The sequence below is a fragment of the Pipistrellus kuhlii genome, unplaced genomic scaffold (assembly GCF_014108245.1).
Source record: "Pipistrellus kuhlii isolate mPipKuh1 unplaced genomic scaffold, mPipKuh1.p scaffold_m20_p_2, whole genome shotgun sequence".
NCBI classification, from domain to species: Eukaryota; Metazoa; Chordata; class Mammalia; order Chiroptera; family Vespertilionidae; genus Pipistrellus; species Pipistrellus kuhlii.
This window is the reverse complement of record NW_023425515.1, coordinates 19,664,994-19,680,012: the sequence shown is the minus strand read 5'-3', so window position 1 is coordinate 19,680,012 and position 15,019 is coordinate 19,664,994. Positions and strand designations below refer to the sequence as shown.

The 15,019-nt window shown below is 37.9% G+C and overlaps 1 protein-coding gene across 4 annotated transcripts in view; it reads left to right on the top strand.

The window, feature by feature from the left end:
- The window catches only part of IFT80 (intraflagellar transport 80), a 95,382-nt gene that overhangs the window by 17,927 nt on the left and 62,436 nt on the right, over window positions 1-15,019 (top strand). For all 4 annotated transcript variants that reach the window (XM_045583642.1, XM_036447319.2, XM_045583644.1 and 1 more), the window contains 2 exons: window positions 9,122-9,232; window positions 11,113-11,181. In XM_045583642.1, the coding sequence (XP_045439598.1) occupies window positions 9,122-9,232; window positions 11,113-11,181 (180 nt within the window). The remainder of the gene's footprint in view (window positions 1-9,121; window positions 9,233-11,112; window positions 11,182-15,019) is intronic.

Below are 15,019 nucleotides of genomic sequence, written 5' to 3'. Positions count from 1 at the left end.
CATTTTGGCTGCTTCCCTGAGTTGGTAGGGTGTCTTCGTGTGCTAGGTGTCCTATAGGGCCTAGTGGCTCAGCCGCCCTAATTACCTGAGGTGGACACTCTTGGTGCACCCCTTTGTGGGCTGTGTTCACAGTCTTGTTTTATTTAAGCCTTGATTGTTGTTGGTATCACTGGGCGGAATTGACCTCCAGGCCAGTAGGCTGTGAGGATCAGCTGTGTCTACAATGGGAGAACTTCTGTGCTGTTGACATCCTTATGACACAATACTTGCTTTAGTGGGGCTTTGGTGCTGAGTCTTCCCCCTGAGTGTGTCCCTTATAGATCTGAAGAGTTGTAATCTGGATGGTCCTACTCTGTCTTCTGGGTACACTGGCTCTTGGATCTCCAAGGCGGTGCTAATTTAGCCTCTGCCTGAGGCCACCCAGCAGGAGCTATAGAGAGATCTGTAGATTCTTCTTCTTTGTTTGGGTTTTGGAGGTGCCCAGATGAGGCCCACCTGTGAAGCAATGCAAGCTGCTGCAGGGCCTTGGGCCTTCTTTTGGATGTTCTGGGTCTCACTGATTCAGCTGCAGTTTTTTAGGTAATTTTAGAATTCAAAGGACCAGGTCATTCATATGCAAAAGTCTCTGTGCTCAGCTTGGATGGGGTGGAGTCTCAGGGCAGAGCAAACAGCAATGGCTTCATGGGGCAGCATCTCAGGGCAGAGCAAACAACAATGGCTTCCCGTCAGCCCTTCCCTAAGAAGCCCCCTGACCCCTGGTCTCAGTGTCCCACGGTAATTGCTGCAAGCACCTCTGAGAGAAAGCTGCCCTTGAGTTTCACCTGCTGCCAGACAGTCCAGTTTCTCCCCATATTAGTTTGGGTCCCCAGAGTCTCACCTGGAACTGGAGTTTGGAGCAGTCAGGAGCTTTTGTCTTCCTCCTGACTAAGAAAGCCAGCCTTGTACTCAGTTGCCAGCTCTGTTCGTGCACATGCCTCCGTACCTCTGCCTTCTGCAGCTCCTCTGAGTCTCAGTGTGCTCAGTGAGTCTCTTTCCTTCCAGTTGTAAAATTTCCATTCACCCAGCCTTTCTGTGGTTCTGGATGATGTCTGTTTTATCTTTTAGTTGTAGTTTTGAAATTGTTGTACGAGGCAGCAGTTTAGGTGTTTACCTATGTCACCATCTTGGTTTCTCCTGGAAAAATTTTTTTCTGGTATTAAATATCAAATTGCTTTTACATCTCTCTGGTCTCCTTTAATCTGGAGCAACTCTTCAGTCTTTCTTTTTTAATCTTGACAGTTTTTAAAAATTTATGTTTTATTGATTTTTACAGAGAGGAAGAGAGAGGGATAGAGTGTTAGAAACATCAATGAGAGAGAAACATCGATCAGTTGCCTCCTGCACAATCCCTACTGGCGATGTGCCCACAAATAAGGTATATGCCTTTGACCAGAATCAAACCTGGGACCCTTTAATCTGCACACTGACACTGTCCACCGGTTAGGGCTAATCTTGACAGTTTTGAAGAATACAAGCCTGTTATTTTTATAGAAAGTTCCTCAATTTGTGTTTGTTGGCTGTTTCCTCATGGTTAGATTTAGTTAACATGTTTTTAGCATCAATACTTAGGGCATTAGATTGGGAGATTTATGATGCTGGTTTAAGCCATTATTAGTGATGTTAACTTTCATTTTTTCAAAAGATATATTCACTAAATTAATCTACTATAAAGTTACTACTTTTTTCTTTAATAAATAATTTGTGAAAGAATATATTCAGACTATGCAAAAATGTTCTCTTTCTTCTCAAACTTCCTCTCACTATGTTAGCATCTATTGATGATTCTTGGCTGAATCTTTTATTACTAAGACTAGAGGTTCTGGTGCATGAGGGGCCAGAGATATCCCTCAGCCTGGCCTGTGCCCTTTCGCAGTCTAGGACCCCTTGGGGGATGTCTGACTGATGGCTTAGGCCCACTCCCTGGGGGATCAGGCCTAAGCTGGCAGTTAGACATCCCTCTGGCAGCCTGGGAGTCCTCAAGGGATTTCCAACTAATGCTTAGGCCCATTCTGCCATTAGTCAGACATTCTTAGCACTTGCATAGAGGTGGGAGAGGCTCCTGTCACCACCGCTGCTCTGGCCAACCATGAGCCGGCTTCTGCTTGAGCTGTGCTCCCCCTGTGGAAGTACACTGACCACCAGGAAGCAGCTCCTGCATTGAGTGTCTGCCCCCTGGTGGTCAGTGTGTGTCATAGTGACCAGTAGTTTCTGGTTGTTCTGCTGTTAGGATTAATTTGCATGTTACCCTTTTATTATATAGGATGGTTGCCAAATGGTAATTTTTTAAAACTTTCTAATTCCTTCCTTATTGATCAGTTTGTATTCTACTGCAGGGAAGAACCTCCCATATCCTACCAATTATTGAATATTTATTTGTTTGCTATATCAGTTAGATTCATAGATTCTTATTTTATTTCTTGAGTATCCTGCTACCCTTATTTTTACTGATTGACTGATTGATTTTAGAGGTGGGGGGAAGGGAAAAAAAGGAGACAGAAACATTGATGTAAGATGTAAAAAATATCAATTAGTTGTCCACGCACAGACAATGCTCCAACCCATTGAGCAAAAATCAGCCATGGTCTGTTACCGTTATTTTTAAATTTTGATGTTAAAATTGTTTCACATTTGGCCAGCTGGAGCACCATTAAACTAGCTCAAATAATCTTTGTTTTTTCTTTTGGGGGTTGGGGTAATGTGTCTTCATCAGTTTTCCAGCACTACTTTGCTGGCACAAGATATTCTAGGCTCATATTGTACTTTCCCAGTCTCAGCCCCCAAATCATCTGTTTTTCCTATTCTTTATTTGGTGCTTACTGATATTTAAAAACTAAGATACGAGTGCAAGATGTGCTCGTTTCAAAGTGGTATGTGTACTTCAAGGCCCTTTCAGAGGACTGAGCTAAGAATTATAAATATAAATGAATATTAAAAATCACACATATCTACAGCTATTTCTTTCTCCCTTTCTCTCTTTTTTTCTTCTTCCCTATCTCCCTTCCTTTCATTTTTTTATTTCCATACTAAAAACCATGAGTTAATTCTGATACCACCAGCTCCAATTCAACACTATGGGGTTAATTCTAGGGTCTTTTTCTCCACACTTGAAAACAGTGAGAAAGCCTGACTTACATTATTCCTAATATATTTACTCATTTACTCAATTCTGTAATACACAATAGGTTGTTTCAAAGTTACTAACCCATACTTCTGCAAACAAACTTAATTAGAATTCATGTGTTTACTGTTGTTATCTTTACACTGAGACTATAGAGTCAAAGTCTGTGTATAAAAATTACCTGCATTTCCCCCCTGCTTAACTGTTGTTATGTTACTCATTTAAGATATAAATAAGTATATTTATTTCTGTTTGTTTTCCATGTAAAGCCCCCCATTCTTGTTGATTTGATTATCTTTGAATATGTTAAACATTAACATGGATGATTCCATGAAGTGAAAACTGTATTAAAAAATACATTTACTCAGAGCATAGTTACTACCCTGACCCACCCAATCCCATACACCTTGTTCCTATTTTCTCCTTCTAGGCAACCAATCTCTAGTTCTGGTTTATCCTTCCTGTGTTTCTCTTGGCAAAAATAAACAGATACATGTATATTTTCTCATTTCACCTTTTTTTTTTTAAATATTACACAGAAGGTGGCATATCACACGTTTTGTTTGCATTTTCCTTTTTAAACTCAACAGTATATGAGGATTGACTTATCTGGCGACTATGAATACTAAACCTAATTAGTCTTGATGGTTTCTGTTGCCTGAGAGTTTTTCTGAATTATTAAGCTTACTTAATTATACTTAACTAAAAAATAAGTGCTTGGGTCTTTATCTTACATTGGCTTTAGATAAAACACTTTCTAATAGGGAAAAGAAGTTTAAAGTAAAACAAATGTAATTTAAAAGATAAATTTACATGATTAAGGAAAACTACATAATGACTAAAGAAAATAGAATGTATCATTTTATTTTGGGGTTTACTGTATAAAAAACAACAACAAATAAGATAACATGCCACATACTAGATGTGAGAAGAAAGGAAAAACCAAAGCAGAGGAGTTGAGTGTTTTCTCCAAGGTAAGGATGAGGACTACCTGGGATCTTGAGAAAGAGAGGGAAAGTGATGATAGATGAAAGAAAAGAAGTGGAAGGGTAGACAGAAAGCAGCATCCAGAAAAGAAAAAGAAATGTTCAAAAAAAGAAGAAAGTGGATGCCATCAGGAGGTGGTCGAGGAGTTTCCTGCCAGATAAAGATCTGAGGTCATTTTATATATCAGTGCTGTATTCTTTGTTAACCCAGTGCTTTAAAAAAACAAAACAAACCCAGCCTATTCTGTTTAAAAGAAAATACCATATAACGAGATCTGCCTTCTTAACAAATTGTTAATCGTACTGTGCAGTATCGTTAATTGTAAGCACAATGTTGTACAGCAGATCTCTAGGGCCTTTTCATTTTGTGTGATGTCAGCTCATACTTAAATTTTTTTTTTACAAGACTTAATTCATTGTTCAAGAGATTTTCTTTTCTAGTTGCCACCAACTTTCTCCTCTTAATTTTTCTCCCTCAACCCTGGCAGAAAAGATGACAGTTTTTGAGTTTGTTCATCACTCTTCCAGGGTTTCCTTTGTCCAGCCCTCTCTGTTCTGTGGTGATAGTGGTAAAACGTTCAAAACACATCCCTGTGTTTGAGGGGCAGCTCCTGCACAGAAAGCAGACTTTTGCTAAGTATTGTGTCTCACCAGTAATTCTCTCTCCAGTATTTTTATATCTTTTTGAACATTTTGTGTAGTAGTATCCCACTTTTTAGAGGAGATATTAACACTGTGTTAAAAGATTTACGTTATAATAAGAATTGAATTATTTAAAATGCATTGGGGGGACCTACTGTGTAAGGGAATTCTGGTATAAAACCTTTTGTAAAGGCAATAAACACTCTTTAAATTATATATAGTGAAAGTTGATATTTTCATAAATCCTATTAGATACCTTCAAAGAATCATTATATTCTCTTATTAGTTAATATGTCCATTTTAAAATCCCACTTTAAAGAGAATTTGTGTGTTCATTTTTTTTTTTATCAGAAGTTAGCAGTTACTGATCTCTTTGTGGCTTTTTGCAGCCATCTGCCAAACCATTTCTGCTGTTAAGCAGTCTGCAAAAGTGCTCATGTGCCCTTTTATTCTAGCACCCTATTCCAAGCCTTCTCATGTTTCCATGGGCATTTCTTAAGGCATTTCTAACTTTAAAAAATGTGTTCCACATAACTTTAATCTACCACTTCTGTTCTTTTTCTTTCTTTCTTTCTTTTTTTTTTTATAACATTTTCCTCTTTTTAGCTTATCTATAATAATAAACTCATGATATGCTAATTAGACCAGACATCCTCCCGGATGACCTTCCGGACAAAGCCAGGGCTGCAAGGGAAGCCCAGGTCCCAGGTGCCTGCCAGCGGCTGGAGGGAAGCCTGGCCAGAGGGAAGCCGGTGCTGGCAGTTGGAGGAAGGAAGGCCTACTCTTGCATGAATTTCATGCATCGGGCCTCTAGTCTTTAATAACGAGATTAATTTTATACCTCAGGATTTAAACATCCGTGTTTATCCAAAGTGTTCATTCTTTGTTTAATAAATAAAAAAATAGTCATATTGATTTTATTCTCTTCCCAAACTCACCCTTAGCAAATAATTGGAAATAAATTAATTGATTTCTAGTTTGGTCTTGAACTTTTACGAATTTATAGAAAACCTGGAGAGAAAAAAGAACTGAAAATGTTACTAGTAAATGAATAATTATCAGTTTTTAAAGTTAATTTCTGTAATTTTATATTTATGCTTTATTCTGAGTGTGCTATTCAAGCAATTCTATATAACAAAGAGCTAATATGCTAATATGACCGGACAGCAGAACAACTGTCTGGACGACCTTCTGTACGAAGCTGAGGCTGCGATGGCTGAGCCCCTCGCAAGAATTTTGTGCATCCGGCCTCTAGTTTGTAATAGTCAGCCAATATACAAAGGCCAATGATTTATTTATTAATTGCTAAATCTGTGCCAAAAGCTGACCTTAGTTGTCCCAGTGTATGTCTTCTGTGATGTCATAGGCAGCAAGAATAGTTTTAGCTTTTGTTAGAAAGTCAGTATTTGTTATTTTATGACAAGAAGTGTCATTGACTAAAATACATACAATTTCTAAAATGTGGAATAGGTTGAAAGATAATTTCTGGACTCTTCATTTATAGTTCAAGTTATTTGGTTAGTCTCTTTGGTGTTGCATTTATTCATTGGATCTATGTGGATCTCTTGTGCTAGGCAGTATTTTAACATTTTGTGAAACAGGCCTGGATAAAGAAAATAATGGCCACAGGATTAGCTGTCCACTTACTATATGCCATCGTCGTAATTTCCTTTCTTGAGGTTTCCTCTCATATTTTCTCTGTAATTTTAAGTTAGTCTGATAAAGAGAATAACAGCACAGCTGAATTCAAAGTATTTGTTACATTGAAAAGTGACCCAGAGGTAATTATAAAATTAAAAGGAAAATATGGGGAAAAATAGATGGTACTAATGGTGCTAGTAGGTAGGTGGGTGGATAAAGGAAAAGGGTAGATTACTGTCATAAATGAGAAAGATAAGAATGCCAAAATGGCCGAAACCGGTTTGGCTCAGTGGTAGAGCATCGGTCTGCGGACTGAAAGGTCCCGGGTTCGATTCTGGTCAAGGGCATGTACATTGGTTGCGGGCACAACCCTGGTAGGGGGTGTGCAAGAGGCAGCTGGTCGATGTTTCTCTCTCATTGACGTTTCTAGCTCTCTATCTCTCTCCCTTCCGCTCTGTAAAAAACCAATAAAATATATTAAAAAAAAAATGTCAAAATGGCCCATTTATTTATTTACTACTTATTTTTAGTTATTGGCATGGTTACAGAATTGGTTAAATTTAACAAATGCATATTGCAAATAAAAATATGTAAAAGCATATTGCAAATAAAAATATGACTAAGACATGGCCCCCTGCCATGAAATGAATCATAGCCTAGTAAAAAATGCTGCAACAGAGCTACAAGTAATGTACATTGCATGTAAAAAAGACGGAAAGACTTTATTAGAAGAATGAGTAGGTGGTCAGTGAAAGAACCACAGGGTGCTAAGTGTTAAATGTTTTAAGCCATTTGTATTTGAGTTCTCCAGAGAAATGTTTTAAAGCCATCATAAGCATCTGACTTAAATATATATATATATATATATACATATATATGTATTTTTATTGATTTTAGAGAGGAAGAGAGATGGAAACATCAATGGTGAAAGAGAACCATTGATTGCCTGCCTCCTGCATGCCCCCTTGGGGATCAAGTTTGCAACCTGGACATGTGCCCTTGACCAGAATCGAACCTGGGACCCTTCAATCCATAGGCTGATGCTCTATCCACTGAGCCAAACCAGCTAGGGCTTGAAAAAAATAAATAAATAAATAAATAAATAAATAAATATATATATATATATATATATATATATATATATATATATACACACACTGTATATATATTTTAAATAAATTTTATTGATTTTTTACAGAGAGGAAGAGAGGGATAGAAAGTTAGAAACATCGATGAGAGAGAAACATCCATCAGCTGCCTCTTGCACACCCCCCACTGGGGATGTGCCCGCAACCATGGTACATGCCCTTGACTGGAATTGAACCTTCAGTCTGCAGGCCGACGCTCTATCCTCTGAGCCAAACCAGTTTCGGCTGGCTTGAATATATTTTTAATAAATTGTTAATATTAGGCCAGATCTTGAAAGCCATAAGTTAAAAGTGAATTGAAACAAAATAAAATATCTGAGGCAAATTTGGGTAAGCAGGCACATTATTCTTTTACTGCAAAACAAACAAACAAATAAATCATACATGTATACATGCAAATATTTATATTGATTTGAAGAAAGCTTCTAATTTCACTGTACTTAATCTATTGCAATCTATGTATCACTAGATTTCATTATCATTCAAACCTCACTGATCTTTTTTCAGATTCCTGTAGTTCTTACTCTTGGCACAGTTAATTTGTCCCTTTGACATCAGCATCAAGCTAAACTACCAGTCAGAGCATCTGCCCCCTGGTGGTCAGTGTACATCATATAGTGATTGGTCAAGCAGTCAACCAAATAGTTGACTTATATAGGTCAGACACTTAGCATACTAGGCTTTTATATTATTAATTATTGTATTATTTTCCATTTGAATAACTCTAAACCTACTTTGCCCTACCCTGTGTGAACTTTTTGAGGTCAGCAACTAAGTAGACTTTTTTTTTTTTTTTGTCTACCTGGTGCCTGACACAGTGTAAAATCACATAAGGCAAGTATTTTAAAATTTGGGATTAGCAATTGTTTAAATTAATTAAATAAGGAGGCATTAGACTGAGGTGACTAATGCCATTGGCCCATGCACACAAACCAAAATAAGAGCCTGTAAATGCCTCAAGTGTACATAATTAAAACCTAAGAACCACCAATCACAAATAGCCAACTAGGCTTTAAGCCATCATCAATAATTTCCTAACTTGCTTCTGCCTTTTTTCTATAAAAGCCTTTCTCTGAGCTCCTGTCAGTGGCACTGATTTGGCGCTGTCTAATTGGAATAGATTTTTGCTCAAGTAAATGCTTAAAGTTTTAAAATACTCCTTAGTTTACCTTTTAAAACCATTTCATTACCTTGGTTCCTTCTCTACATCTTTTTCAGCTTTCTATAATCTGTTAAAAAGAAAAAGCAAGACTCTAAAACTGCTTAAGTAGAAGGCTTTCTTGACATTTGTTTCTTTTTGGCCATATCCCAGCAGAGTTTTATCATCCCTTTGAATTACCTTAGCATCATATTTGTAATTTTGTTTGTTCCTGTCTTCCATTAAATTTGTGTTCCTTGAGAGTAAGAATAATTACATTATTTGCTCTTTTGTCTCCATTGCTTTGCACTATGCTAACTAGTCTAGTAGTAAATAGTCAGCAGATGTTTGTTAATTGAATAAGTTATTTTAATGAAATAGAATTTTCAAGTATAATTTTTTTTTTTAGGTAAATTTCATCTGATTTCTAAGTTAGGAAGAGTGGAAAAAAGTGTAGAAGCTCACTGTGGAGCAGTACTGGCAGGAAGATGGAATTATGAAGGAACAGCTTTGGTTACAGGTAAGTTGTCTGCAAAAATGGCATTTTAAGTGAATTTTTAAAAGAAAAATTTCCAAAGGAACAGAATATTTTCTTATCAATAGTATTTTATTATGTAATAGTAAATAATTAGCACAGTATTGATCTAGATTGCTATATAATGTTATAATTCAGAATGTCACATTAAGTACTAGTTTTATAATATGACTAATGGAGAATATTCTGTCAAAAATGCTGTTGGAATGTTCACATAGAGAGTAAATAAAAGTTGTAATTCTTTAAAATTTTAAAATTCAAAATATTCTCTTTTAACTGACCTTTATCCTCTTCCATCTCTCTCCCATCTCCTGTCTTATTGCAAGGATTCTCCTCTTCACCTATTAATTATCTATTATTTCATAACAAATTACTCCAAAGCTAGTGACTTAAGATAATAACCATGTATTGTATTATCTGTGGGACAGGGAACAGTTTAATTGGGCGATTCTGTCCCGAAATCAAGAAATTGGATGGGGCTGCAATCATAAGAAAGCTTGATTGGGGCTGAAGGATCAGCTTCGAAGATTGTTTACTCACGTGGCTGTTGGCAAGAGCTCTTAGTTCTTCTCTGACTCATGGCAGAGGCCTTAGTTCCTCACCACCTGGGCCCCTCCATAGGGCTAGTTGGTATTCTGTCAACATAACAGCTGGCTTCTCTCCAAGTGAGTGATCCATGACAGAACAAGATAGAAGCCACAATATGTAAGATGTCCCAAAAAAGGTATACACACACTTGGAATTATTATAAGGGCATTGTTTATTAAAATACATTTCACTTTCAAAATTAAGCTATCAGTTGTTAAAGTGTGTATACATTTTGGGGGACACCCTGTATTTTATGATCCTCTTCAGAAGTTATACTCATCATTTCCACCACATTCGACTAGGAGTAAGTCACTAACTATAGTCCACCCTGAAGGGGAGAGATGAATTAAGCTCCACCTCTTAAAGGAGGAATAACAAGGAATTCGTGTATATGTTTTAAAGTCACCGCACATATCCCCTGGGCCTTCTGTAGGACTCCTCTCAGTGAGTTTCTCCTTTTCCATTGGTTTCTTTTTTAGCGCATAAGAAGGTTAAGATGTCATCCATCTTGAAAATTGAGAAAAAAGAAGTACAAATTCTTCTGTTAACCAATAACTCTCTCTAGCTACAACTTCCTCTTTCTTTTTCACTCTTGCAGGCAAACTGTTAAAAAATAGAGCCTACTACTTTACCCATTCAGTCCCCAACTCATTAGAATCAGGCTGTAACTTTTCTTATTAGTCTGAAAGTACTTTACTTAGAATTTTCGAATTGAGATTTCAGTGAAAATGAAAGCATTATTAGAACAATATACTCATAAGTCTTATAATATTAAAGGAAAAAAATAATTTTTTTTTGTCATAGAAGTTAGTCAACTTTGATAAAGTTGTTTCAAAATAACTTCAATTAAATAATATAGTTATGAAGCACTGTCGTTTAATTAGAGTAAATTTTGTCCAAATTTTATATGTAAATGTAATGTTTAAGTTTATTTCTTTTAAAAATATATTTTTATTAATATCAAAGAAGGAAGAGGGAGAGAGAGATAGAAACATCAATGAGTCTATAGCCATACCACCCTGAATGCTCCTGATCCTGTCTGATCTTGGAAGTAGGGCCTGGTTAGTACTTGAATGGGAAACATCAATGATGAGAGAAAATCACTGATTGGCTGCCTCCTGCATGCCCCCTACTGGGGATCGAGCCTGCAACCTGGACATGCGCCCTGACTGGGAATGGAACCTCAATCTCCTGGTCAATGCTCTACCACTGAGCCACGGTGGCTGGGCTAAACTTATTTCTTATAGCTAAAAATATAAATTATTTTCTCTTTATAGTTGGAGAAGATGGACAAGTAAAAATCTGGTCAAAGACTGGAATGCTAAGATCAACTTTAGCTCAGCAAGGTATGTATTATAATCAATAAAAATGTCAACATTTTCTGTTAGCAACAGTCTAATATAATTTCTTAGACTGATTTTGTTCAGTTTCAAAACCTGAAATCGCTCATTTCTATTTACTCTTTTTCCTCTTACTTTCCATATTGCCTGATGGACCATGGTACCTATATTATTCAAACCAAGAAATATGCAAAATACTCAAGAGCTTTTTCTTTGTCAGTGAATCTAGACAATGTTATAGGCTAATGATTCTTTTTAAATAATTCTGAAGCATTAAGAACATGTTCTATCTGAATAGGATTTGGCATCTAGTTAAGTAAACAATAGAAAACATTGAGTATCTCCTGACTTAAAAAGTCTTAATAACCTCATAATATTAGCACTCTTTCTAAATTATGTTGTACATTTGATTTTCATACTAATGGAGTGGAACAGACACCCAGATAATCCAAAACTTGAAAAGTGACAGGTACTTAGAGCAGAATCTTAGTTTTCCATGTTAATTGGGAAGAAGTATCCATAAAGTCAGTCTATAAAGTGGTCATTCCTTTTGGGATTTAGATTACATATAATTTTTTTTTTCTGTGTAGCAGATTTATTTTCCTGATTACATTTACCTAGGAGCAATAAAGTAGTCTTGATATTGACCTGAGAATTTATCCACTGATCTTCAGAAACAAGTCACCAAAAAGCTCCTTGCAGATTGTTCTTCAGATTATATAATAAAGTCATATTATGAAGCATCTCCAGTAATTGACTTCCAAAAATTCCCAGATTTCATTTTTTAAGTTGTTTATTCTTAGGATAGTGTTAAAATAGTTACATTTCTTCTTCTTCTTCTTCTTCTTCTTCTTCTTCTTCTTCTTCTTCTTCTTCTTCTTCTTCTTCTCCTCTTCCTCCTCCTCCTCCTCCTCCTCCTCCTCCTCCTTTTTTTTGTTTTTTTTGTTGTTGTTACATTTCTTTAGCTACACATTAACCAAGTGTTAGCAAAGGAACCAGAAATACTATTTAGTACTTATTTCCTGAGTTTAAATCTTTTCTACAGATAATCTCCAAGTAGAGTATTTATCCATGAGTAGAAAACTTAGAGTTTATAGAAGCTTTCATGGATGGATTTCAGTTAGAAAAAATAGTCAATTTATTGTTATGTTAGTAAAAAAATGTACTTTTAGAAAATACATTTTATTTTAATCTTCTAGTGGTCCTGAGGATTTATTTTTGGCTTTATAACTTGTTAGGGCTAATTGTTTAGCATTCTCACTCTATGATGTCTGATTTATGAACAACAGACAGAAATCTTCTAGAGGTCACTACACCCTTGGGGCTGGGGCTGCAGTTCTTTTTAGTTTTGCTGCTACTGAGACATATTTTTTCCTTTCTTTTCTCTTTTATTAAATTTGTTGTCTTCAAAAGACACAGATCTTCAGAGGAATTCTGAAGATCTAACAACTGTATCTGAATTCTTGCCTAAGATAGTTCCTTCTGTTTTCTTTAATTCTTCCCAGATATCTCCTTCCCTTTTACTACCCTTGGATCCACCATTATGAACTTTCCAAAGTCTAAAGTTAAAACTTAGAATATGTTGTTTAATATAAATATTGTTCATCATTGAGGGTAGGTGATAATACTATAGTTTACCTGTGTAATGGGTCTGGAAATCAAATTGCTACTTACTTTGCTCTTATTGAAAAATGCATTTAACGTTTCCAAATTTACAAGGGCAGTTGGAAGCACAATATGTTCATAAATTAAAGACTTTATAAATCAGAGGTCACAAACAGGTGGCCTTTGGACTGAATCTTGCCCACGAGCATGGTACAGACCCAATATTAAAAATCACATTTCACATACAAACTTGGTTTTCTGGAGTCTTGAAAAATTGGAAGATCCCACAACATTAGGCCTGCTTTTCAGAATGAATACAATCAGCTGGAGTTCAGTAGTGGCTGATCCATTTTTATTTTTTATTTATTTTAAATATATATTTTTTATTGATTTCAGAGAGGAAGGAAGAGGGAGAGATAGAAACATCTACACTAATAAAAGAGAAACATGCAAATTGACTGTACTTCCACTACAACCACTAGCCATGCCCACCAGCCAATCAGGAGAGAGTATGCAAATAACCCAACTAAGATGGAGGTGGCCATGGAGCTGGAGCGAGCAGGAGGCTTGGGTTATCCCCAGCGATGGAGGAAGCCAAGCTTCCCACCTGCCCTGGCCTGCCTTGGCCTCCGCTCAAGGCTACAAAGTTTCAATTATAGAAAATAAATCCCAGATACCTGCTCAAGGAGACACTTGAAAAAGAAAAGAAAAAAGAAAAAAATAAGGGGCTGAGAGCCTGGATTGCTAAGGGGGGGGGGGGGTGGGTGGGAGCGTGACCAGCCTGCAAACAGCCATCATCCCTCACCCAGGCTGGCCAGGCACCCCAGCAGGGACCTCCACCGTGAAGGGGGTGTGGTCAGCCTGAAAACAGCCCTCAGCCCCTCACCCAGGCCGGCCACATTCCCCTAGTGGGGACCCTCACCCCATGGGGGCATGGCTGGCCTGCAAACAACCACAGGCCCCTTGCCAAGCCGCCCATGGCCCAAGGGAACCCCCACCCTGATCTGGGACACACTTCAGGGCAAACCAGCTGGCCCCCACCCATGCACCAGGCCTCTATCTATACTAATAAAATGCTAATTAGACTGGGAGACCTTCCAGGAGACTTTCTGGACATTCTTCTGGACAAAGCCATAGTTGCAGGGCTGAGGTAGAGGTAGTTAGAGACTAAAAGGGTATGGCAGTTGTGGGTAATCAGGTTGGTGGGGCTGTTGGGTAGAAGCAGACCAGCAGGGGGGCCAGTTGGGGCGAGCAGGCCATTAGTGGGGGTCAGTTGGAGGTGATCAGGACAGCTGGGGGGGGCAGTTTGGAGTGAGCAGGCCAGCAGGGGAGCAGTTGGGGGTGAGCAGGCCAGCAGGCAGAATGAGTAGGGGCAACAGGCAGGCAGGTAGGCAGGTGAGCAGTTAGGAGTCAGCAGTCCTGGATTGTGAGAGGGATGTCTAACTGACAGTTTAGGCCCAATCCCTGTAAACTGGCAGTAGAACATCCTTCAAGGGGTCCCAGTCGGAGAGGGTGCAGGCTGGGCTGAGGGACACCCCTCCCTCCTGTGCACGAATTTCGGCACTGGGCCACTAGTCAATGATAAGAGAGAATCATTGATTGGCTGCCTGCTGCATGCCCCCTACTGGGGATTGAGCCTGCAACCTGGGGATGTGCCCTTGACTAGAAACCCAGGATCCTTCAGTCTCCAGGCGGACACTCTATCCACCAAGCAAAACTGGCTAGGGCAGTGGCTGCTCCATTTTTATCGATAGTTGGGTTTCAAACCTCCCTTATTTTTCTTGTACTGTACTCCGTTCATTTACGTTACATGGGAGAAAACATAAATCTGAAGATATTTGAGTTTGCAACCCCCGCTTTTAATAATAGTGATCATAAAATTTTGATTGTTAGTATGTACCTTGCAGAGAACACTTAAAATCTTTTTATTTTTAAGTATTACCGTATTTTTCGGACCATAAGACGCTCGGGACCATAAGACGCACCAGTTTTTAGAGAAGGGAAATGAAGAAAAAAAGATTCTGAAACAAATAGTGTCCTAAAATATTTTATGTGCATTAAAACCCAACATCACAGTCATAAACACATGTAATCAACCCTGTAAAGTAAACAGCAGCATTTAGAACCATTTTAGAGCCGGGCAAGCACACAGAGACCACACAGAGCCGGGCAAGTAAAAAAACTTTTTTTTTTAATGTATATGTGTAGGCTATATTTGGACCATAAGACGCAGGGACTT